This window comes from Macrotis lagotis, chromosome 5 (genome assembly GCF_037893015.1).
Source record: "Macrotis lagotis isolate mMagLag1 chromosome 5, bilby.v1.9.chrom.fasta, whole genome shotgun sequence".
In the NCBI taxonomy this organism is placed as follows: Eukaryota; Metazoa; Chordata; class Mammalia; order Peramelemorphia; family Peramelidae; genus Macrotis; species Macrotis lagotis.
This window is the reverse complement of record NC_133662.1, coordinates 79,826,591-79,852,075: the sequence shown is the minus strand read 5'-3', so window position 1 is coordinate 79,852,075 and position 25,485 is coordinate 79,826,591. Positions and strand designations below refer to the sequence as shown.

Sequence of the window (25,485 nt, the reverse complement as noted above, 5' to 3'; positions counted from 1 at the left end):
CCCAAGCTTTCTTTTATTTGCTTTTAAAAGGTTCTATAGAAAGTTGAAAGACTGACATTTTAGCAGGACTTAATTTGCTTAAGAACAAATTAGACCAAGGTGAGAGAGAAAAGGCAAAAACTTACCTGAATTCTCCCAAATTCCCTTCCAAATGACTTTTATAATAATGCCTCAAAATGAATTTTGGAGTTGCAGAACCAATAAAATGTCAGCTCAAGATAACTTAGGAGATCAGCAGGAAAAGTCTGTCACTGGTATGGTGATTGGGCATAGATCACAAGAGAGATGGCTGCATCAGCAGCTTCAGGAGCTTTTAGATGGTAAGGAGGTCAAACAACTGCCCAGATGGAGATTCTTTGCTAGCACTGAGTATAGGACTCTGTTGCATAGCTCATATATAATTCCAGGCCATAGTCCCATGGTGAAGAGGAACACTAAATTCACTGGCAGCAAGGGTTTGAGTCACAATTTCTGGGTACAGAAGAGTGCTCAGAGAGCTCAAAGATCAGAGCTAATACCAAGAGAACAGTGACCATATCTCTCCTTAGATTATAACTTAGAAGAACGAAAGACTTACAGACCTTCAGAGCTAGCTTTGAAAAGCTAACATTTAAAAACAAATAAAGGAAAGCTTGGATTATTTTCTTCTCCTCAGCTCTGGAGAATTTGATGAAGGCCTATTGTTTTGACTCTTTCACCCTTCAGGATGGTTACCAGCAATCTTCCAAAGTCTGATCATGGACATCTGCTTGTATCCTCATGCCTACTAGCAAGAAAAGCCTGAAGCTTGGGACAATCTACAGTGCAACAAAGTCTAAGTGTTACATAAAAACACCGAGTGACAAAATAGGCAGAAAAGATAACAAAGAAGATCAAGACATATTCGGAAGGCAATGAGATCAAAACAGCTATATACAGAGCAATAAAGAAAAAATGTGAACTAGACATGCCCAATAAAAATTCGTAAAAGAGTTCAAAAAATATTTAAAATTTTTTTTTATAAAGAGGCAAAATTAGGAAACAAGAGTGATGGAAGAAAACTATAAAAAAAGGCAATCAACAGGGGGCAGCTAGGTGATGCAGTAGATGGAACACTAGCCTGGAGTCAAGAGGACCTGAGTTTAAATCTGACCTCAGACAGAGGCCCCACTGCCTTACAAAAACAAAAACAAAAATCAACAGCTTGATAGCAAAGTCACCAAAAAATACTAAGAAAATAACAACTTAAAAAAACAGAACTAACTGGTAGACACAAAAATTCACTGGAGAAGAACTCCTTAAAAATCAGAATTGGCTAAATAGGAAAAAGAGGTACAAAAACTCACTGAAAAAAAAAAGTATTTCTTAAAATCAGAATTGGGCAAATGAAAGGAAAAATCGAAATAATAAAACATTAGAAGAAAATGTGAAATACCTCAGTTGAAAGACAAATAGATAAACTAAATAGATTGACTAAAAATAATTTAAAAATTACTGAATTATCTTAAAGTCATGATCAAAAAGACAGCTGAGACATATTTCAAGAAATTATCAGGGGAAATTGCCATGATATCTTAGAACCAGAGGAAAAAATATAAATTGAAAGGATCTACCAATCACCTTTTGAAAGAGATCCCAGGGGCAGCTAGGTGGCACAGTGGATAGAGCACCGGTCCTGGAGTCAGGAGTACCTGAGTTCAAATCCGGCCTCAGACACTTAATAATTACCTAGCTGTGTGGCCTTGGGCAAGTCACTTAACCCCAGTGCCTTGCAAAAACGTAAAAAAAAAAGAGAGAGATCCCAAAATGAAAACTCCCAGGAATATTATAGTCAAATTTTTAGAGCTTCTAGGTCATGGAGAAAAATATTACAAGCAACCAGGAAGAAATAATGCAAATTTATGGAACTATAGTCAGGATATCACAAAATTTAGTAGTTTTTCTATTGGATCAAAGGACTTGGAATATAATCTTCTGGAAGGTAAAGTAACTAGGAGGACAATCAACCTATTCAGCAAAACTGTATAATTCTTCAGGGGGCAATATTTAATAAAATAGAGGACTTTCAAGCATTCCCAATGAAAAGACAAGAGCTGAATAGAAAATTTGACTTTCATTAAGCTTCAAGAGAAGCATAAAAATGTAAACATGAAAGAGAAATCATAAAGATTCAAAGTTAAACTGTTTACATTCCTACATGGGAAAATGAAACTTGTTATTCCTAAAAAAATTTATCATTATTAAGGCAGTTAGAAGGAGTTTACATAAACATGGGGCATGGGTATGAATTAACTGTGGTGGGATAATTTAAAAAAAATAAAATTAAGGGATTAAAAAAGAGAGAACCAATGGAAGAAGGAGGAAGGGAGAAATAGAACGGAAAAATTACCTTATACAAAAAATGGTGCAAAAGGAAGAGCTTTTATAGGAGAAGGGAAGAAGTAAAGGAAATAGAATTTTAGAAAAGTTAGCTCTGATAGACCTCTGGAGAAAACTAAATGAGAGTAAAAAGGGGTATATCTTTTTTTTCTGATATATATGATGCCTTCAAAAAATTCTAACTGTATATTAGGGCATGAGCTACAACTACTACTAGTCCTTCAGCATAGAAGATTGGAGGTGGAAATTGCAAAGTTATGTTTATTATAGTGAGAGGTATGCTGTGCAAAGCATTTACTAGAATTGTTTCATCCCAGGGACTGATTTATAGAAACAGGACTATTAGAGATGGTGTGGCTACTGAGGGAGTCTCTTTTCTATTCCTCCCATATTAGTGAGGCACAATAGCACAACATCAATGCCAGACAAGCACTAGCCTGTGCTATGTGATGACAGAATGCAACACTCAGGTATATCCTAATATATCTCTAAATGGGCTAATCATAAGTACGGACTTCCTCTTAAACCTTCCATCTCTGATTTTGAACTACTCATCAGTAAAATTGGCAATAGCTTTAAGGATAGGACAATGTCAGCTTGCTATTCACAGGGCCATACTGCTCCACTGCTTGTACACTCCTTAGAGCTTAAACTCACAGGAAACAATTGGAACCTCAAGGCTTTCCAAGGCACGGGACCCTTCTCTCAGGGAGAACCCAACCCTTCACAAAGAAAAGAGAACTCTCCCAGGACTCCAACAGCTTCTCCTGGATCATAGAGTTACCACACTGGCTACCTTGCAGCGCCTGTCTCTGCCACTCTGGATTTGGGAATCTGAACCCTAATCTTTTTTTTTTTTAGGTTTTTGCAAGGCAAACGGGGTTAAGTGGCTTGCCCAAGGCCACACAGCTAGTTAATTATTAAATGTCTGAGACTGGATTTAAACCCAGGTACTCCTGACTTCAGGGCCGGTGCTTTATCCACTATGCCATTTAGCCGCCCTTTAAACCCTACTCTTTTTTGATCAGCTGAGGGCAACAGGGGTCATGGCCCATCCTTTTGGAATAGTGCTCATCTGTCTCTCAAGACCAACTGACCCATGTTCAACTATTATTTGCATGAAACCCTCCTCAACGTCAGCCTTCAAAGTTCTCACAAAGAAAAACAGAAATATTTAATATATTGTTCAGACTATAATACAATAAAAATTACATTCAATAATGGAGAATGATTAAAAATTAATTGGGAAGGGTGGAGCCAAGATGGCGGCATGAAGGTAGGAATTTCCAAAAGGTCTCTTCTAAAATACTCCAAAAACATTATTATTGTGACTCAAACCAAATTTTAGAGAGGCAGAACCCAGAGAAAGACTCAGTGAATCAATTCTCCAGCCCAAAGTAACTTGGAAGATCTATGATAAGGCTCTGTTCCACTGGGGACAGAAGGGATGGCAGCACAGCTAAGTTCATGTTGCAGAGAGAACAAGTTCTACCCTTCCAGGAACAGCTCATGGGGTGCTTGGGTCTCTGGGGACACCTGGGCTTGGGACAGCTGAAGCAGTTTCCAGACCTCCCAACCCAGGAATCACCTCTGCCAGAGTGATCACAGAACCCAGGCCAGCAGGGCCCTCAGTGCAACCCCTGTCTGGGAAATAGAAACAAGCCTGCATTATTTTTTTTTTGTTTTTTTTGCAAGGCAATGTGGTTAAGTGACTTGCCCAAGGTCACACAGCTAGTTAATGATTAAGTTTTTGAGGCCCAATTTGAACTGAGGTCCTCCTGACTCCAGGTCCGGTGCTCTATCCACTGTGCCACCTAGCTGCCCTTACCCCATTGCCTTGTAAAACAAATTGATTATGCAACTAAAAAAAATAGAAAAAGAACAAATAGAATATTTAATTAAGCATCTTAGACAAAGAAATTGAACAAGCCATAAATGAGCTCCCAGGACCAGCAGGATTTGCAAGTGAAGTCTACCAAACATTTAAAGAATAATTAATTCTAATACTATTTAATAAAACAACAACAACAAATCCCAAACAGATTAGAAGACTTGAACTAAAGCTTGCTAAGGAAAAAGAAGTCCACTTGAGTTGCTAAGACCAAGGCTTCAAGAAAGTGAGTTTAAGATAGGACAATGAAGAAGTGTTTAAGAATTGGTATAGGGCAGTTAGGTGGCACAGTGGATAGAGCACCGGTCCTGGAGTCAGGAGGACCTGAGTTCAAATTCAGCCTCTGACATGTCTAACTGTGTGACCTTGGGCAAATACTTAAACCCTTTGCCTTGCAAAAAAGAAAAAAAGAGTTGATGTAGGAATTTGGAAGAGAATTATTTAGCAGGGTTTTGGTTTATGACAGCAGATGTTTCTAAACAATTTTAAAAATGGTTATTCTGTACCCTAATAATTAGGTACAGGTGATTATAATTAAAAGGTTAATATCCTAAATGAAAGTATAATAACAAAAATGAATAATAAATGAGAGAATTAATTGAAAAGATCTTTAAGATCCCTTCCAAAATATAAGTCTATTTGGGGAAAGGTCTTTTGAAAAATTCAAGGGAAGTTGTATTATCAGGTTCCTATGGCTACAATAAATATATCTTTCTGACTCAACTATAAGATGACTAGATTTAAGGCAATATGATATTTAGAAAAGGAGAATTTTTTATTAAAAAATTTAAAAAATTATAAAACTAAGTTATCATTTAATATCAGATAGTATTATTTACATCAACAATTTAAAAATTCTTATTCATGAATGCTACCTGCATTCCTATCCATTCTCTTTTTTTGTTGCATCAAATCTTTTCTCCTTTCTTTTGCATTTCTTACATAATTCTATTAACAATGAATGCATCAGTACCACTCCGGTAAAAATAATTACTTCCTGCCTTTCTCATAAGATTGAGGAGATCAAATGAGATTATAGATGTCAAAGTGCTTTCAACATACATACTTCAAATATGTGGCTTTTCCTGTGTGTATTATTAGTCTGGTTACACTTGAATGGTCATGGATAGTATTAAGCAAGCCTTGTTGCATTCCAAGACTCAATGTAATAATGAGTTCACTGGTATGCAATGAAATTCACAAATATTAACATTCAGATAATCACACCATCTCCAAGGAATCCCTCCCTCATCTATTAGATTTTGCATAGGATATTCAATTCAGCTCAGCAAAAAATTTATTGAGCTATATAAGGCTTTGCAGAGAAGGTTGCACAAGAGCTGAGGTTTGAAGGAAGAAAAAGATTCTAAGATTCAGAGCTATGGAGGACTACATTGCAGCATATGAAAATTCATGGGAGAAAGAAATTAAGCCTGACATTATAGAAGAGTTAGTGGGCCACTTAGAATACAGAATTTTTAAAAAATGAGTTCTATAAAGTAAAGTTAAATATGTCACTTTAGGAAGATTATTTTTGACAGATACTTGGAGAATAGATAAAAAGGAGGAAAATGCTTGAAATCATAGAGAGAAATTTGGAGGCTATCAGAGTAGTTCAAATTAGAATTGATGAGGACCTAAACCTGGGTACTAGTCATAGATGTAAGATGGGGAGAGAAAAGTGTAGGTGGAAGGTATAGATGTATAACTAACAAAATTTAGCAACCAGTTGAATGAAAGAAGTGAAGTTAGAGAGTCATTAATTGGGGAATGGCTGAATTAATTGTAGCATATAAACATAAGAATGTAAGATAAAGCTAAAGAGACTGATTCAGAGGAACCTTTAAGGATTTGTATGAACAGAAGTAGGTAAATTCAGTAATAAGGGAGAGAGAGCCAATTATTTGATGACTACAATATTGTAAAGAAAAACAGCTTCCAAAAGTTTAAGAATTCTGATCCAGGAAATGATCTTCCACAACTACAAAGAATCAAGTTTAAAACATGCTTTACAGCTCTTGACAGTAGGCAATGGACCACAGGTGCAGAATGAGATATTCATTTTCAACATGGTCAATGCATGGATTTGTTTTGCTTGACAACTGCCGTGATAAAAACAAAATTTTAAGGTTATTTTTTTGAGGAAGGGTAAGAGAGATACTGATAAAAGGAGAAATAAGAATGTTAAGAGTATCTACAAAACATCATAGGAGAGGAGATTCATAAAGAAACATAGCCATGTCAGATAATTTTGAAACATGCTGAATTTGTTACATAGTTTAAAAAACCAAATTACATGTAATGGATATTCATGATTTTTAAGAGTAATAGGAGCTCTTTGCTCTTTTCATATAATCTTTGCTAATATTTAATGGTGTGGGACTATCCCCACCTCTCACACATGTTCAATTCCCAACCAGGAGTCAGGGGGCAGCTAGATAGAACAGTAGATAAGAGTGTCTGGCCTGGAGTCAGGAAAACTACTCTTCATGAGTTCAAATCTGGCCTCAGAGAGTTACTTGTTGAGTGACCTTGGGCAAGTTACTTAACCCTGTTTGCCTCAATTCTTCATCTATAAAATGAGTTAGAGAAAGAAATAGCAAATCATTCCAATATTTCTGCCAAGAAAATTCGAAATGGGATAATGAAGAATTGGATATAGCTGAAAAATGACTGAACATCAAGTCCAGAATAACAAAAAAAGTTTTATTGGAAAAAGGAAGGAAGCAAGAATCAAAGATGGCTCTTAAAAATTAGAAACCTCAATAGAAATAGTGAATTTAGAAGTTCAACAATTATTAAGAAAGCCATGAAATTAGGAGATTTGTGCTCATTATAGATGATCATCCCTTTCATTAAGAATGCCTTTGGACAACATTTTCTAGATGTCCGATCAACATCTCAAAACCAGCATGATCAAAATGGAGTTCATAACATTCCCTCAAACAATCTGTCACACCTTCAAACTACTTCATAAAAAATTCCTTCTCTTCAAGTCTTGTCTCAAGTCTTTTTCCCTTGAGTCTTCCTCAGTCTACATAATTTCAAATTCCCACCTCCTCAAAATCTCCTTCATAATTTTTCTCCTCATTGAGTCTTCCTATTAACCTAACCTGGACGTGGAATGTTAAAGATGTTAAATGTTAAATTTTTAAATGTTACATTGCTAAGTGTTAAAATGTTAAATTTTCTTAATTAGAAAAAGTTCTAGCTTATCACAACAAGCAGAACCAGGACTTTGCCAGAGTAAAAATACTGAGATCCAATGAGACCCAATAAAGGCGGAAAGTTAATGCTGCTTAGAAGAAAACTTTAAGTTAACTAGATATCTATGGGTTATTATGCTCCCAATACTTAGTAAACTTTTGTAAAGTCATACAAGGCTGAGATATAAGTAAACTCCTTTGCGTATTATCCAGTAATTACCAGAGATCTATCATTTCTTTTTTTTTTTTTTTGCAAGGCACTGGGGTTAAGTGGCTTGCCCAAGGCCACACAGCTAGGTAATTATTATGTCTTAGGTCGGATTTAAATACTCCTGACTCCAGGGCCAGTTCTCTATCCACTGCGCCACCTAGCTGCCCCCAGAAATCTATCATTTTTAATTTTTCTAAAGTTATATTCAGGTCTTTCTTATGTTTTTGTTAGATTTATTTAAAGTGTAGAAGGAGTTACACTGAAATTCACCCACTATTAAGCTGTGCTGTCTATTTCTCCCTTCAGTTTGATTAACTTTTCTTTGAAGTGTTTAGATACTATGATGTTTGGAGTATATCCAAATAATTCATGAAAAATCATGTTTATGATACTGGATTCTATTTTCTAATCCATTATGCTGTTCAATTCCATTAATTGGACAGTTCATCTCATTTATATTTGCAGTTATAACTATTGGCTGTTTCCTTTTTGTCCTGTTTTTCTTTTTTATCTCTTTACCTCCTCCCTCCTCTTTACAAAGAAAATGGTAAAAGAGAAGTTTGCCCAACACTTATCATTTATAAATCATTTAATCTGTTTCCATTCTATTGCACCTCTTTTCTTCTTTGCCCTGCCCTGATTACCAGCTTTTTAGACTTTCTTTCATTTTTAATCTTCCTATATTCTCCTCCCTCTAATTGGAAAGTTTGTTTTGCCTATCATTATTTCTTCACTTATTTTGTTCTCTTATTTCTCTATTGAGTTCAGTGTATTTCTATGTGTGTGTGTGTGTGTGTGTGTGTATGAACTGAACCTTCCTTTTTTATGGTTCAGGTGAAACTGAGGTTCACCACCATGACTTTTCATCTTTTCATCAGATGCCTCTATCCCTTTCTCTTTTTTTTATTTACTGAAAGCAATGGGGTTTAGTGACTTGCCCAAAGTCACATAACTAGGCAATTATTAAGTGTCTGAGTTTGGATTTGAACTCAGGTTCTCCTGACTCCAGGGCCAGTGCTCTATCCACTGCACACCTATCAGCTCCCATCCCTTTCTTAATATTTGTATACTCTTCATTTCATGCACCTGATTAGAAAAGAATTAGTTCCTTGCCCTTGCATTTCTCTTCCTCTCTTGAATAGTCTCCTATCCTTCCTGATTCCTTCTTATCCTAATAATAATGGTTGTCCTTCAATTTTGAAGAAGACCAGACTAAGTTAATGGTGGCATAACTTGCTCATTATGTTTAGTGAGGAGTATGTTGTACAAAGACCTCCTTCTCACTTGCCTTTTCCAGAACCAATTCATTCCATGGTGAAATATCTATTTGACAGGAAACAGGGTTTCTGGTGATGGTCTGGATGCTGTAGATCTCTTGGTCTTTGAATATGATTTCCTTTCCCTCCTACAGTGCTGGGGAAAGTTCCAGTATGAGGTTTCTAGCTGCAGAATAGTGACACCACAATACATCGAAGCCCGTTTCTCCACAGACTATGATCTTTTCTTCAAATATCAGCGAGACATTACATTTCAGTGATGTCGGGCTGTGACAACACTGTATATCCAAGACTCATGGTCAAGCATCAGAGAGGACTTTCCTCCTGGATCTTCAACCCCGCCAGGAACCTAAACACTTTAATTTCTTGGAAGTTGTCTGGAGGGTCATGGAAATAATGCACTGATCACTGGTCAGAACAATGATAGTATCCAATTATCTTAGAATCTCAGACTTTAGTTTTGGATTATTGAAAACATTCTTGGCAAATGCTTTCACTATGTCTTAAAACTCAGCGAAGGGGAAAGTAATTTAGTGAACTTGGTGCAACTGTTGAGGAGTGGCAAAGAAATCAAACTGTGGTCTTAGGTGGTAAAATGTTGTGGTGTGCACCCCTAAAACACTGGGGTTTGGTGACATAATTTCTCTCCCAAGTAAGTAAGCATTTTATTGGCAATGTTGATGGCACAACGGGCTGAGAGTTGGGAGACACTCTAGCAAAGAGGGATCTGACATGTTCTCATTTATATAAAGAGAAGAGAGAAAAAAATGATCTCAGATAAATAATTATCTGTTTGAAGTAGGTCTAGATGTCAGAAGGTGGCACCATCAAGGCACAGTCAGAAGGGAGAGAACTTTTAATTAAGTTATAAACTTGTTTGTTAAGGGGGACTGTTTGAATGTCAAAAACTCCTCCAGGTGCTGATAATAAGTGATTAAGACCCTGATCTCCACATAAAAAAATTAAAGGGCAAGGAAGATGCTAAGCAGTGGGCACTGAGAACAGGAGATGGAAGATATAAAGGCCCTGGGCAAAAGCAGAGATAGGAATTGCAGAGTCAGTAATTAAGTAATTCTCTGTTAAAATTCCTGGTTCCACCAAGGACCTAGGAAAGACACTCAGAGTAGATCTGAGTGTTGGGGAGGGGTCTCATTAATTGGGAGCCCCCATCAGCCTTGAGTAGTAGACCTCAGCATGAAAATCAAGGAGTAAAGGGATGAATTGCTTCTCTCACTCATAACTTTTTCTCCTGCCTTTTCTCTGGTTTCCAGTCACAGGTGAATAGGAGGAAAAAGAGTTAAGCTTATGACAGTATCAAGTCCAGCAAAGCTCAACCAAATCCCTACCATTATTTGGGGGACAGGTCAACAATAACACAATGTTTCCCTCTGCCCCTGTAGCAAGGCCATCAAAAACAGAACAAAACTACCTCCAGACTGCCTGTCTGGCTTATTTAACTTTCTCTATGACTCTTGAAGACTTTGGAGTTCTTTGGAGGACATATTTATTCTATTCCCATTAGTATATAAACAATGCATCCTCAAAATAGTCCCTTCCAATTGATCAAATATGAATATCTTTCTATGTTTTTCTTGTTTCTTGTGTCTCCATTTCAAAATGTCTCCTCAGTTCTGACCTTTTCATCAGAAATATTTGGAAATAATCTATTTTATTTAAAAGTCCATTCCCCCTCTCCTGAGTGTTAAACTCAGTATTTTATGCAAAAGCAATTCTTTGTTGTAAACCTTTATATTCTGTATTCTAAGACCTACTCTCATTTAAACTTGAAGCTGGGAAGTTTTGTGTAATTCTGGGACTCCTAAAGACTTCCATTCTGTATTCCTAAAATACCTTTAATTTGACTTGGAAGTTTTGATTCTGTCTATGATATTTATGAGAATTTCATTTGGGGATTTCAGGAGGTGAGTGGTGAATTCTTTTTATTTTCACTTTTTCTTCTGATTCTAAGAAATATAGCAATTTCCATTTATAATTTCTTGGAATATTATATTCAATCTTTTTCTGGGTCAAGATTTTCAGATTGTCTGATAATTCTTAGTTTATTTTTCCCTTGACCTGTTTTCCAGCTAAATTGTTTTTTACAAACCTATACCTTATCTTTTTCTGTTTTTTTTAATCTTTGATTTTGATCTAATATTTTGGGGGTTTCTCATGAAATCACTGTTTTCTATGTGACCCATTCCAATTTTCAGTGAGTTTAATTTTAGGTAAAGCTTACCACTGTCTGTTCTAAAATATTATTCTTTTTATTCTTTCTTAGTTATTCCAATTCTGAGAATCCAGAGAAAGAAATCAGATAGTGAAAGCCCCTAAAATTCAGGTCAAATACTCAAGTTGAAGGATGATACATATTTTTTTGACATGGTCAATGTGAGAATTTGTTTTCTTTAATAATGCATATTTGTTATAATAGTTTTATTTTCTTTTTCTTTTACCTTAATGGAGAGGAGAAAAAAAAGAGAGAAGGAAAAAAATATACTGAATAAGTGAATATATAATACTATCTATTGAAATTTTAAATTGAGAATTGAAAGCAATAAAATGAAAAATGTATATAAAAAGATCATACCAAAAAAAGATCAATGGAAGCAAATATGATATTAGTTAAAAAAAATAAAAAGATAGAAAGGATCTCTTTGAGAGATGCCTTTGAGTATTTAAAGCTATCCCATGTTAAAGTAATTAAACTAATTTTGCTTGGTCCCAGATGACAGAACTAGGGGCAACAGAGAAAAGTGAAGGAGAGGTATTTTTGGTCTAGATACAATGAAAAACTTCTCTCAATTAGAGCTAAATTCAAACAAAGAATGGACTTTAAAAAGTTCCCATCCCCTTCCCTAGAGATCTCAAAGGAAAGGCTTTATTTGGAATGGTTTAAAGAGGATTTTTTCCTCATATACTGGTTAAACTAGATAGAGGCTGATGCCTCTTCAATGCTGAGGTTCTATAATTCTGCAGTTCCCCACTTCATTGTACCAGAGACAGTCTCAGTCTAGTGAGTGGGGGGGCACTCTATGGCTTACCAAGCACTTTCCTGACAATAACTGTGAGACTAGAAGTATAAGTATTATACTACTAGTTTTACAGGTAAGGAAATTAGGGTCACAGAAGTAGAAAAACTTGCCTGAAGTAGTTGTACACAACTAGTAAAAAGGGGAGCTAAGAGTCCAGAGGCCCTTTCTGTTCTACTCAGAACAGCTGTGAAAAGCTAGCTCATCTGGAAAAAATCATGTTAAATTCATTCAAATTATAGCTTGGTCAATAAATCTGGAGTCCCAGGGCGCAGAATGAGCCATATTCTTTTGGACAAGACCAATGCAGAAACTTGTTTTGCTTGACTAGATATATTTGCTAGTAGGTTTTTCTATTTCTTTTTTATTTCCCCCAACATCCTTTATGGTAGGGAGAGAAAATAAGACTTTTGTTAATTTAAAAAAATTTAATTAAATCTTTAAAAAAATCTGTAGCCCAGTAAACCATACTCAAGGGTTAATTTCTTCTGTTAGTAGATTATCAATTCATTTGTGAAGGTCTAGCTTTGGAGGAAGACTTAGAATGGAAAGTCAGATAAATTCCAAATTAGATTTCCAAAACCTTAGTCAGAATACCTATACCTATAAATAAGTTCCTAAATCATCAAAGGGAAAAATTTTCACCATCTTTCTCGCATTTGCCATTATCATAGAGATGACATATTCTGAAGACTCTAAATGGGTACATATTTAATTTAATTCAGTTGATAATATCTTCATTAAGTACAAATGGTAACATCTATTTATTTTAAGTTCATAGAAACAGCAAAATTTTGATCCTGGGGGCAGCTATATGGCACAATGACTAGAGTTCCAGCCCTGGAGTCAGGAGGAGCTGAGGTCAAATTTCTCCTTAGATGTTTAACAGTTGTGTGGTCCTGGGCAAGTCACTTAACCCTGATTGCCTTCCCCCAACCAATAAATAAATAAAAATTGGTCTGTTACCAACTCCACAAATTTTATACTATTAACTTTGAGAAATGTCAGATATTGCAACAACTCACCAAAATTATACTAAGGAAAACTTCATACTGTCTCAAATTAAACAAAGCTTCTTTTAACTTAATGTGTTCAATATCTTTCATTAGGAGTGGGTTGCAGTTAACTTCTTCCAATATTGCTGTGTACTGGTATGCCTCTTCCTGGGCAGTCTGAAGTTGTATATCAATATGTTGGGTAGTGGCTGGAATAGCTTCATTCAGAATAGCTGGCACTTAAAAAAAACAAAAATAGGAATCACAGTCTAATGTTAAAGAGAAGACAGAGAGAAAAAAAAGGATAACTCAATCTTTTTATGATTATTAAGGCTTTTTTTTTTCAAGGCAATGGGGTTAAGCGGTTTGCCCAAGGCCACACAGCTAGGTAATTATTAAGTGTTTGAGGGCAGATTTGAACTCAGGTCCTCCTGACTCCAGGGCCAGTGCTCTATCCACTGTTCCACCTAGCCACCCCTTATGCTTATTAAGATGAATCTATTTTTTCAAACAAATTATGGAGCACCTGAAAAAAAATGGCCTCATAGGTCCTACTACAACCTATACTAATGGTCAGAATAATCATCAAAAAATGAAAAACAACAAAAGATCCTGCCTTGATTGGTGGTCAGCTCAATTCTATTCCATTTAAGTGCAGTTCTCTATTTGCTTTACTTCCCTTTCCAACAATCTTCACACAAGCAACCTTAATAACTGAGAGTGTACCTTTTTGTTTCTTCACCTTTCTATTCTGGGTTATGCAATCAAAGCAACTCTGTCATTGCCCCCTATTAATGATGGATTAATTTATTCCCACCATCCCTGAAGTTTCCAAATCAAAAAAAAAAAATGCCCCCTGGTCACCATTTCCTCTCTATATTGTCTCCTCCATTAGAAGATAAGTATGTAGAATGGGAGAATGTACAGGAAACTGGGTAGTATGTTAGCCCTGGAATCAGGAAGAGTTCAAATCTGGACTCAAACTAGCTATATGACTGGGCAAATCACTTAACCTTTGTTTGCCTCAGTTTCCTCACATGTAAAATAGAAATAATAATAGCATCTACCTGCCAGGGTTGCTGTAAGGATCAAAAAAGATGAGATTTGTAAAGCACTTAGAAGTGCCTTGCACACAGTAGATACTCAATAAATGTTTGTTTTCTTCCTTGAGGGGAAGTACTATTTTTGCTTTTGTAGTTTTATTTCTTGTGCTTTAAGACAGTACTTGGGATATATAATACTTCATAAATGCTTTTTGGTCCTTTCATATCCATTGGGGTTACCATCACACCAAATTATTTCAGTGGCTTTAAAAGTATTGTTCCATATGCCCAAAGGGAAACAAAAATGTGCATACCCTTTGATCCAGCAATACCACTACTGGGTCTATACCCTGAAGAGATGATGAAAAAGGGTAAAAATATCAATTGTACAAAAATATTCATAGCATCCCTGTTTGTGGTGGCAAAGAATTGGAAATCAAGTAAATGTCCTTCACTTGGGGAATGGCTTAGCAAACTGTGGTATATGTATGTCATGGAACACTATTGTTCTATTAGAAACCAGGAGAGATGGGAATTCAGGTAAGCCTGGAGGGATTTGCATGAACTGATGCTGAGTGAGATGAGCAGAACCAGAAGAACATTGTACACCCTAACAGCAACATGGGGGTGATGATCAACCTTGATGAACTTGCTCATTCCATCAGTGCAACAATAAGGGACAATTTGGGGCTGTCTGCAATGGAGAATACCATCTGTAACCAGAGAAAGAACAAAGTCCAAGGACTATTCCCTTTAATTTAGAAAAAAAACTGATATCTTATTGTCTGATTTTGTTATCTCTTATACTTTATGTTTCTTCCTTAAGGATATTTCTCTCTCATCACACTCAATTTGGATCAATGTATACCATGGAAACAATGTAAAGATTGACAAATTGCTTACTGTGGGGGGGGGGGGGGTGGAAGTAAGATGCGGGGGGGAATTGTAAAACTCAAAACAAATAAAATCTTTAATAAAAGTATTGTTCCAGATTGCTTTCCAGAATAGCTGGAGTAATTAACAGCTCCACCATCAGTACATTAAGATACCTTTCTTTGTACATGCCTTCTAAAAATTGTTAATTTCCCTTTTTGTCATTTTTGCCAATCTAGTTATGTGGAGCATACTTTTAAATTTTTTTAAAAATTTGCAATTCTCTCATTCCTAGTGATTCAGAACATTTTTATATGATATTAATCGACCACTTTTCTTCTTTTGAGAACTATCTATTCATGTAGTTTCACCATTTACCTCCTGGGGACATCTGAATCAATCCCCTATATATCTTGAATATCAGACTTTTATAAGAAAAATGTTTTGCCAACATGTTTCCTAATTAACTGTTCCCCCTTCTCATTTTAACAAAACATTGGATTTTGTTTGTATAGTTTTTCTAGTCTATGAAATCAACATTTTACATGTTGTTTCCCATGATACATTCTATACCTTCTTTGGTCAAGAAATTTTCCCCTATCCATAGGTGCAAAAAGTCTTTCCTTATTTGATCCTTTTGCTTATCATGTGACCAGGCCATGTATCCATTTCAAAGTGTGTTGTTGTGTAAAGTTTAAGTCTAAAGTTAATTTCTGCCAGAAGGCTTTCCAACTTTCCCAGAAGTTTTTTTTTTTTTTATCAAATCATGGGAGCTTATCCCATTTGGGGATATCTAGAATCCACTTAGTTTACATATATATATTATCAGTATGATCAATGGGAAATTTTTAAATCAATCAACAAACATTCAGTAATTACCTACTACATTCCAGATAATAATATATGCTATGCTGAACTCACCCTGTATCTCTATTTCTCCATGCCATCAATGACCATTACAAAGAATTTGTGAAATAAATTGAGAGAACATGTTAGAGAAGGAAACTAGCTTCTATGTCAATTTAGCATTTTAAAAAGAAATCAAGTCAATAACTAAGTAATAGAGATTAGCAAAACTAAAATACTATATCTATAAAATGACTAATTTGGGGCAGCTAGGTGGCATAGTGGATAAAGCACCAGCCCTGGAGTCCGGGGGAACCTGAGTTCAAATCCAGCCTCAGACATTTAATAATTTGTGACCTTGGGCAAGTCACTTAACCCCACTACCTTGAAAAAAATGACTAATTTATATTAGTGAAATAGGTTTTTTTAATTGGCAATTTAATGGCAAAAATATTTGGTAGACACTTTAGGGTACCACATCCAAAAGGAGCTTTGACTATATTCTAGCTTTTTTCAACCACTGTACAAGATAAATTTTAATCTTGCTTACAACCATTTACATAATAATGGTATTTACATAAATTTACATAAATCATGATAGATTTATAGAATTAATTTAACCTTATACTTACGATCATCAATGCCTTCTCCTCCCTTTCCACAGTCTTTGTTGAATAACCGAATTCCAGTGACAATCATAGTGAGTTCTTTAAGCTGGCGTTCTTTATCTTTCTTGTTAAGGGACAGAAAAGTACCAAGCTCAGACTGAGGAAAAATACTCTGTAAAGCAGCTGAGGAAAGAAAAAATATATACAAAAATTCATATGAGAACAATAAGTAGGAAAATAGGGATTTGAAGATATACTCTGAATATAATTATTTTTTCTAACTTAAAGATGTCGAGGCATTCATTTGGTGATTAATAGTAGAATAATGAGTCTTTGAATATTAAAATTACCTCTGATTTCCAGACAGACCATGGCTCATTAGATAATATTTATTATGTAACAGGCATGAATTGTACTATTTGCACTACTGAAAATCAAACACATTAAGTATCAATGTTGAAGGGATTGTGGAAGATAGGCTCACTAATGGACTGTTGACAGATGTGAAGTCATTATTCTAGAAAGCAATCTGAAGTAACGTGGAAAATGTCTATATCCTCTGACACAAAGCAACAAATCACAAGGAGGTCAAAAAGAGAAATCTCTTGTAGTAACACTTTTTTTGTAGTGATTAAAAACCTGGAGACAGCAGATACTTATTATATTACATAATAAAGGATTAATGAAGAATGAAGAGATGAAGAATACAGAAAAACATAGAAAGATTCATAAGAGTGATTACAAAGAGAAATAAGAATGAGAAAAATTTACACAAGTTCTACAACAATGTAAATGGAAAAAGTAACAAAATAAAAATATGTAATTATAATGATCAAACCCGGTTCTAAAGGACAAAGGAGAAAATACACTTTTATCCTTTCTTTGCACAGGTGGGTGGGTGGGTGGGTGGGTGACTAGGGGTATAGAATGTAGTATATGTTGTCAGATGATCTGTTATGCCTATAGATGCTTTTATTTTGTTATCTGAAAATTGCCTTTTCATATCCTTTGATCATTATCACTTGGGGGATGGCCTGTATTTTTATATAACATTTTTTACCTCCATACTCTATCAGATACTCAAAGTCATCCATAATCAAGTAACATTCTCTCTCTACTTTTCCAATCTTGTTTTCATATTTCCATCAAACATATACTTTATGTTCTGAAAAAAATTATGTTATTCAAAACTGTTGCAGAGCACTGGCATTTGATGTTTTTACTAAGTAATGTACCTTCAAACATAAATGTACTAAAAGTCCCAAGAAGATTTAAAAAAAACCCAGATTACTCTCTGTCACCCCCCCAAAAATCTATTTTCCTTGTTAATATTTCTTAGGCCTTGGGGCGGCTAGGTGGTGCAGTGGATAGAGCACTGGCCCTGGAGTCAGGAGTACCTGAGTTCAAATCCAGCCTCGGACACTTAATAATTACCTAGCTGTGTGGCCTTGGGCAAGCCACTTAACCCCATTGCCTTGAAAAAAATCTAAAAAAAAAAAAAATATATATATATATTACTTCCAGGAAAGCCTTCCTTGAGCTTTCATTTAATCATTTTTTCTTCCTCAGAGTTCAATAGTATTTTGTTTTTCAGCTCTTTATTGTACTTCCTATTTGATATCATTTTTTACAGTGATTGGTATATGTGTTTTATTTCCCCTATTTTTAGGGAAATGATCTCCCTATTTTCCTTATTTTATTAAGAGCTCCATTTCAGCAGAGACTTATTTTATCTAACCTTTATCTCTATTAATTTCTACTTCAGTGCTCTGTATACTATATGTAGTTAATTAATGCTTGAACTGAAATGAGTGATCTAGATAAGTAAAAAAACTCATGATCAGAAGGTTGGCCACCATACAGCAGTTAAAGCTACCTTATAGTAATATGTTTAACAAATGGTAAATAGGCCACCATAAAGATAATTGCAACTTATCTGCTAATATCCATTGTAAAGGATGAAAGATTTGAGCAATCCTATGAATAACTTTGCAGAATCCTATAAGCTTGATCAATGTATTTCCTTATGTTTGGTGAACCAAATATAAGAATTAGAATTGTAAAAACAAATAAAACCTGACATAAAATTTTAAGAGACTGAAAAAGGCTAAAATCCTGTAAACTACTCAGAAGTCCGATGACCAGACATCACTTCACATCCATCAAATTGACAAAAAATGATGAAAGATTGAAACATCTTACTGTTGGATAGACTATAGTAAAAAAGAGGTATTACCAACATATTATTTAAAAGGCTGTGAATAAGCCCAATCACTCTGGAAAAAAATTGAAATTCTACTAGAAAAAATAATAAATTGATCATATCTTTTGACCTAGTAATCTCACTGTTGAGCATATATCCCCCAAGAAGGTTAAAGACAAAACAAAACAAACAAAAAAGTTACATTTATACCAAGATTCAGTGCAATACTTTTTTTTGAAGTAGCAAAAAACTAGAAACAAAATGGGTACTTTTCTTTTTTTGTTGTTTTAGGTTTTTGCAAGGCAAATGGGGTTAAGTGGCTTGCCCAAGGCCACACGACTAGGTAATTATTAAGTGTCGGAGGCTGGATTGGAACCCAGGTACTCCTGACTCCAGGGCCAGTGCTCTATCCACTGCGCCACCTAGCCACCCGGTACTTTTCAATTAAAACATGGAAAAATTAAATTCCAGGCAGGTTAGGTGGCATAGTGTGCTGGGTTCAAAGTTAGGAAGATCTGAATTCAAATCTTGTTTCAGACACTTACTAGCTATCTAAAGCTGAGCAAATCACTTAACCCTGTTTGTCTCAGTTTCTCATCTTCAAAATGAGATGGAAAAGAGAAATGTAGTTTTGTTTCAATAGTATCCAACTCTTTGTTTAGGTTTTCTTGACAGAGATACTAGATTGGTTTGCCATTACCTTCTCCAGACAAATTTTATAGAAGAGGAAACTGAGGCAGCAAATATTGTTAAGTGATTTGCCCAGGGTCACACTGCTAAGTAAGAATCTGAAGCCAGGGGTGGCTAGGTGGCGCAGTGGATAGAGCACTGGCCCTGGAGTCAGGAGTACCTGGGTTCCAATCCAGCCTCGGACACTTAATAATTACCTAGCTGTGTGGCCTTGGGCAAGCCACTTAACCCCATTTGCCTTACAAAAATCTAAAAAAAAAAAAATGAATCTGAAGCCAGACCTAGACCCAAGATGACTCTTTCTGATTCCTGCCCAGAATTCAATCTATCCATTGTGCCACCTAGCTACCCAGGATAGAAATATAATGGTATATTATTATTCTGTAAGAAATAAAATATAATGGTATATTATTATTCTGTAAGAAATAAAGAATAGAAAGATTTCAGAAAAAAAATATGGGAAGACTTTATAAACTAATCCAAAGAAAGTAGAACCAGGAGAACACAACAGTCACAATAATGAAAATGAAATAACTCTAAAAACAATGGAATTCAGATTAAGTGAAATAACCAATCTTGGTTCCAAAGTATGGATGATAAAATACATTTCATGCGTCTCAAGGAGGAAATAATAGACTATTGGTATAAAATGGTACATGCATTGTCAGAAGAAGTTATGTGAATTGGTTTTGCTTAGGGGTTTCTCTTTGTTAAAAGACAGGAGTCTATGAAATGGAGTTGTTATTAGAAAACAAGATGTCAGTACCACATTTAAAATGTTACAGAGGAGAAGGTTGGAAGATTATAAGGGAGATCAATGAGCAGTATCAATTTAGAAAACAATAAAAAGCAACAGAGGAGAAACAAGCCTGCCAGGTGATTGGAATGAGATCCATCTAAGTCAGATAATCTCAAGAATATTTTTGTAGCAGAAGGCATGACAAGAAGGCAATAAATAGATATGCAGTGCTATATATTCACTGGTATTTTAATATTGATATATTGTCTTTACCGGTGAAAATACTTCTACACTTAGATTTGATAATCTCAGTATCTGATGTACCATGGTAATCAGAAAAAAAGTGGTTTCACCTGACCAAAAAGATATAGAAATAATTGGGGTTATGGGTAAAATAATTTTAAAGTTACTTAGGTACTAATTCTCAAGATATCTCAAAGAGAAGATTCCAAAAGAATGGAAAAGAGATGGTGCTTTAAAAGAATTAACAGATCAAAATTGCCTTGAAGACTCTTTCCAGACAAGATATCACCAAGGAAACTTTGAAATCACATAAGGTACTATGACAGATGTGACTGTGGAGATAATTGTTCAGTGATCCAATACTTATATCACATTAGATATATGTTCATCATATGGTATAATGGAAGAAATACTACTTGAGATCTAAATAAATGCATAATCCATTTATGGCAAATTTCTCCAAAAAGGACTACTCACATATATTGAATTAGCACCCACACAAAATTCAAAGTACATGAAAGAAATTTATATAACCATTTACATTAGAAAAACAAAGTTGATTTATAAAAAAATAAAACAAAAGCTAAAAAATGGCCTTCTTATATTGCCCATATCATGGAACAAAACTAGAAGATAATGTATGGAGTTCATCCATCATTGTAGAGGTATATCATAGACAGATATTGTGCAAAGAAAATGAGTTAGACCCAGAATTAAATAGGTTTAGCTGATTGAGAAAGATTACATTTGAAACATTATAATATTCTTTCAAATGATCCTGAACTATTCATTTCCATAAAGACCTTTCCCCCTAACTTTAATATTCTCTTGGTGGCGCTATATAGTTTGAATCTTAAAATTAAAATTCCAAATAGGGCAGCTAGATGGTACACTGGATAGAGTACCAGCCCTGCAGTCAGGAGGACCTGAGTTCAAATGTGACCTCAGACACTTAATAATTACCAAGCTGTGCAACCCTGGGCAAGTCACTTAACCCCAAAAAACAAAAACTCCAAATACCTAAAAAGATCAATGGAAAGTTGCATTGCAAACATAAAAACATTATGAATGATTAATTTGCATGTTAGAAGTGAAGTAAAAGGCATTATTAAAGGTTTATTTCATTAGAAAGGGAGGTTGCCTGGTTGTAATAGTAACAAGATGACACATGGATAAACCAAGCAGTACAATGAAATATTAGAGAATATTTACATTAAGATACAAAGAGAACAAAAGGAGGGTCTTCAACACATTGAGCAGAACTTCTATGGACAATTCATAGGAAAATATGAACAAGAATCATCCAAGATGGAAAGGCATGGAAGTTTTTCAATTTGAGGTGAAGAGGGAATATTTTGTGTTTTACAATTTTTTCCCCCAATCTTACTTCCCTACCCCGGCCATGGAAAGCAATCTATCAGTCTTTACTTTGTTTCCATGTTGTACACTGATCCAAATTGAGTGTGATGAGAGAGAAATCATATCCTTAAGGAAGAAACAAAAAAGTCTTAGAAATAACAAGATCAGACAATAAGATATCTGTTTTTTTTCTAAATTAAAGGGAATAGTCCTTGAACTTTGTTCAAACTCCATGGTTCTTTATCTGGATACAGATGGCACTCTCCTTTGCAGACAGCCCAAAATTGTCCCTGATTGTTGCACTGATGGAATGAGCAAGTCCATCAAGGTTGATCATCACCCCCATGTTGCTGTTAGGGTGTACAGTGTTTTTCTGGTTCTACTCATCTCCCTCAACATTAGTTCATGCAAATCCCTCCAGGCTTCCCTGAATTCCCATCCCTCCTGGTTTCTAATAGAACAATGGTGTTCCATGACATACATATACCACAGTTTGCTAAGCCATCCCCCAATTGTAGGACATTTACTTGGTTTCCAATTTTTTACCACCACAAACAGGGCTGCTATGAATATTTTTGTACGAGTGATGTTTTTGCCTTTTTCATCATTTCTTCAGGGTATAGACCCAGTAGTGGTATTGCTGGATCAAAGGGTATGCACATTTTTGTTGCCCTTTGGGCATAGTTCCAAATTTCTCTCCAGAAAGGTTGGATGAGTTCACAGCTCCACCAACAGTGTAATAGTGTCCCAGATTTCCCATAACCCTTCCAACAATTATCATTGTCCTTTCTGGTCATATTGACCAATCTGAGAGGTGTGAGGTGGTACCTCAGAGAAGCTTTAATTTGCATTTCTCTAATAATTAATGATTTAGAGTAATTTTTCATATGGCTATGGATTGCTTTGATCTCATCTGTAAATTGCCTTTGCATATCCTTCGACCATTTGTCAATTGGGGAATGGCTTTTTGTTTGAAAAATATTGACCCAGTTCTCTGTGTATTTTAGAAATGAGTCCTTTGTCAGAATCAACAGTTGTAAAGATTGTTTCCCAATTTACTACATTTCTTTTGATCTTGCTTACAGTGGTTTTATCTGTGCAAAAGCTTTTTAATTTAATGTAATCAAAATCATCTCGTTTATTTTTGGTGATGTTCTCCATCTCTTCCTTAGTCATAAACTGCTCCCCTTTCCATAGATCTTACAGGTAAACTAGTCCTTGATCTTCTAATTTGCTTATAGTATTATTTTTTATATCTAAATCCTGTAATCATTTGAATCTTATCTTGGTAAAGTGTGTGAGGTGTTGGTCTAATCTAAGTTTCTTCCATACTAACTTCCAATTTTCAAGAGGGAATGTTTTGTAATCCCTTAGATGAAACAATGGACTAGCAAAGTAGAAATGCAAAGTTTAGTGTATCTACTTTAATTTTAACTAAATGGAAGTGGAGAAGACACATATAATATTCAATAAGATATTTCTGTTTTCCTATAATTCTTAATAAGATAGTACTGTTTTCCTCACCCCACAATAGGTGACAATACATCTTACCCATCCACATTACCTTACTCTACCCTTGTGTCTACTATTTAGTCTGGTACCCTAACTCTGATGTAACATGATGTAACAAATCCCCAAGTAACTATGACTAAGAAAATGAGCAACAACAATATTTTACTTTCTAGTGATTATTCTTTAGGGTTAGAATTGACATCTACTGACTGAGCAATAAGAGATGATTTTCATTTCCTGTTTATTCTCTATTTGTTTTGTGAATAATGAAGATTAAATCCCTAAGATTGCAGTTGAGCACTTATTATAAAAACAAAATTGTCTTACTCCCACCACCACCATACCAAGGAATGTAAAAGATTTATAATGTTGACCTGCTGCCTCTCTGACAACTTTGATATCAGTAGGGGATCCAAGACCAGAACGTAGTAATATATAGCTGACAATCTTCCGGTAGAGATTTTCTAATTCTTCTCGAGTACGAGCCCTGTTATCGGTGATTTCTCTACTCACGATGCTTAATCTGGATTCTAGGACTCGATGATGTTCATCAAGAAATTCTTCTGGAAAAGGATAAAGAAAAAAATCTTTCACATGACTAATATTTTAGTTCCTGCTCTCCCATATGGGTGTTGCTGGGGGTGGGGATTGGAGTGGGTGGTTGGGAACAGGCATAGGGGTGACATTTTTACTTCATCACCAACATCATGTCTTCTTAATTCTTATCACTTAAAATAAAAACAAACAATAGTGTCAAGGTGAAGTCACTACTAGATTATTCTTTTTTTTGTTTGTTTGTTTTGTTTTCTTTTGCAAGGTAACCAGGGTTAAGTGATTTATTCAGAGTCCTGAGTGTTATAAGCTTGAGACTGAATTTGCATTCAGGTCCTAATGACTCAGGCTGGTGCTCTATCCACTGTACCACCTAGCTGCCCCATTACCAGATTCTCCTTCACAGAAATTTAATTGATATGGTTTGCTTTGATCTACAATCAGATTCTATAGCTCTTTCTCTGGATATGGATGGCATTTTCTATCACAATTCTTTTAGAACTGCTAAGTCTATCATAGTTGATCATCACACAATGTTACTGTTACTGAGTACAGCTAGGTTGCTCAGTGGATCACACACTCTGGCCTTGGATTCAGGAGGATAGAGGTTCGAATCCAGCCTCAGACACTTGCCTTTTATTAGCTGTGTGACCTTGGGCAAGTCACTTAACCCTGACTACCTTGCACCCAGGGTCATATCCAATTGTCTTGATTCATATCCGGCCATTGGACCCAAATGGCTCTAGAGGAGAAAATGAGGCTGGTGACTCAGCACAGCCCTCCTCACTGAAATCCAATTCATGGATTTGTCATGGTATCACCTCCCCTGATGTCACAGTCTTCAAGAACAACGGACAAAAAAAAAATCACTGAATACAATATTCTCCTGGTTCTGCTTTCTACTCATTTCACTCAGATCAGGTCATGTGTAAAAATTGTTTCCCAGATTTCTGCTTTCCTTCTAATCTTGTATGCACTGGTTTTGTTTGTGCAAAATTTTTCAATTTAATGTAATAAAAATTATCTATTTTTGCATTTCATGATGTTCTCTGTTTCTTGTTTGGTGATGTATGTGTTTCAAAGAATAATAAAATGGCACCTTCAAGGGAGAGGGTGGACAATGTTTAAAGCAAGGAGAGATGAGTAGTGATTGGTGATTACCTACAATTATTTGTCAAACTGCCATGAACAACAAAATTAAATACTCCCTTCACAAGTATCTGAAACATTAGGGAGAGCTTCAAGAAATTATCTATTGATTTATTTATCAGTATTATTGTTTTCAGTTCCAAATTCCACCTCTCCCTCATCCATTGAGAAGACAAGAAATTCAATACATTTTATACATTTGCTTGTATGGGGGTGGGGAGGGAGGGAAGGATAAAAAGTTTTAGTATGTATTCATTATCCAGTTTTCTGTCTGGAGAGACTCCAGAAATTATCAAAATGGATAACCACTACCTACTTCTAGAGATTGATGTAGGGACAAATGGATACCATCTAAGGAATCTAGGAAGCATTGCTAAGGATGATAGTGTACTATGCAGAGATTATAAAGACTTTGGGATACAGTTAGAATTTTTATAACTCCTGGTTCTTGCAAGTAGGGGATTCAAAAAAGAAAATTTTTTACAAGGGGTAGCCAAGAAGACAGTGTTTGAGTGCAAATTTCTAAATTATGGCATTAAATAGAAGAATGATACACTTGTGTAACTAACAAGGGCCTGGGGGGGGGGGGGAAGTTGTCAGGAGTCTTGGAAATCTAATCAAGAAGACTTTATGTTGAAAAGAGAAGTGAGGAATGAGAGTGTGGTAAAAGAAAACTAGCAACTCTATTATTGCAAGAA

At 35.4% G+C, this 25,485-nt stretch overlaps 1 protein-coding gene across 3 annotated transcripts in view; it reads right to left on the bottom strand.

Moving 5' to 3' along the window:
• The window catches only part of CFAP206 (cilia and flagella associated protein 206), a 71,698-nt gene that overhangs the window by 33,075 nt on the left and 13,138 nt on the right, over positions 1-25,485 (bottom strand). For all 3 annotated transcript variants that reach the window (XM_074190211.1, XM_074190212.1, XM_074190210.1), the window contains exons 5-7: positions 23,461-23,649; positions 16,365-16,523; positions 13,001-13,209 (exon numbers count right to left, since the gene is read on the bottom strand). In XM_074190211.1, the coding sequence (XP_074046312.1) occupies positions 13,001-13,209; positions 16,365-16,523; positions 23,461-23,649 (557 nt within the window). The remainder of the gene's footprint in view (positions 1-13,000; positions 13,210-16,364; positions 16,524-23,460; positions 23,650-25,485) is intronic.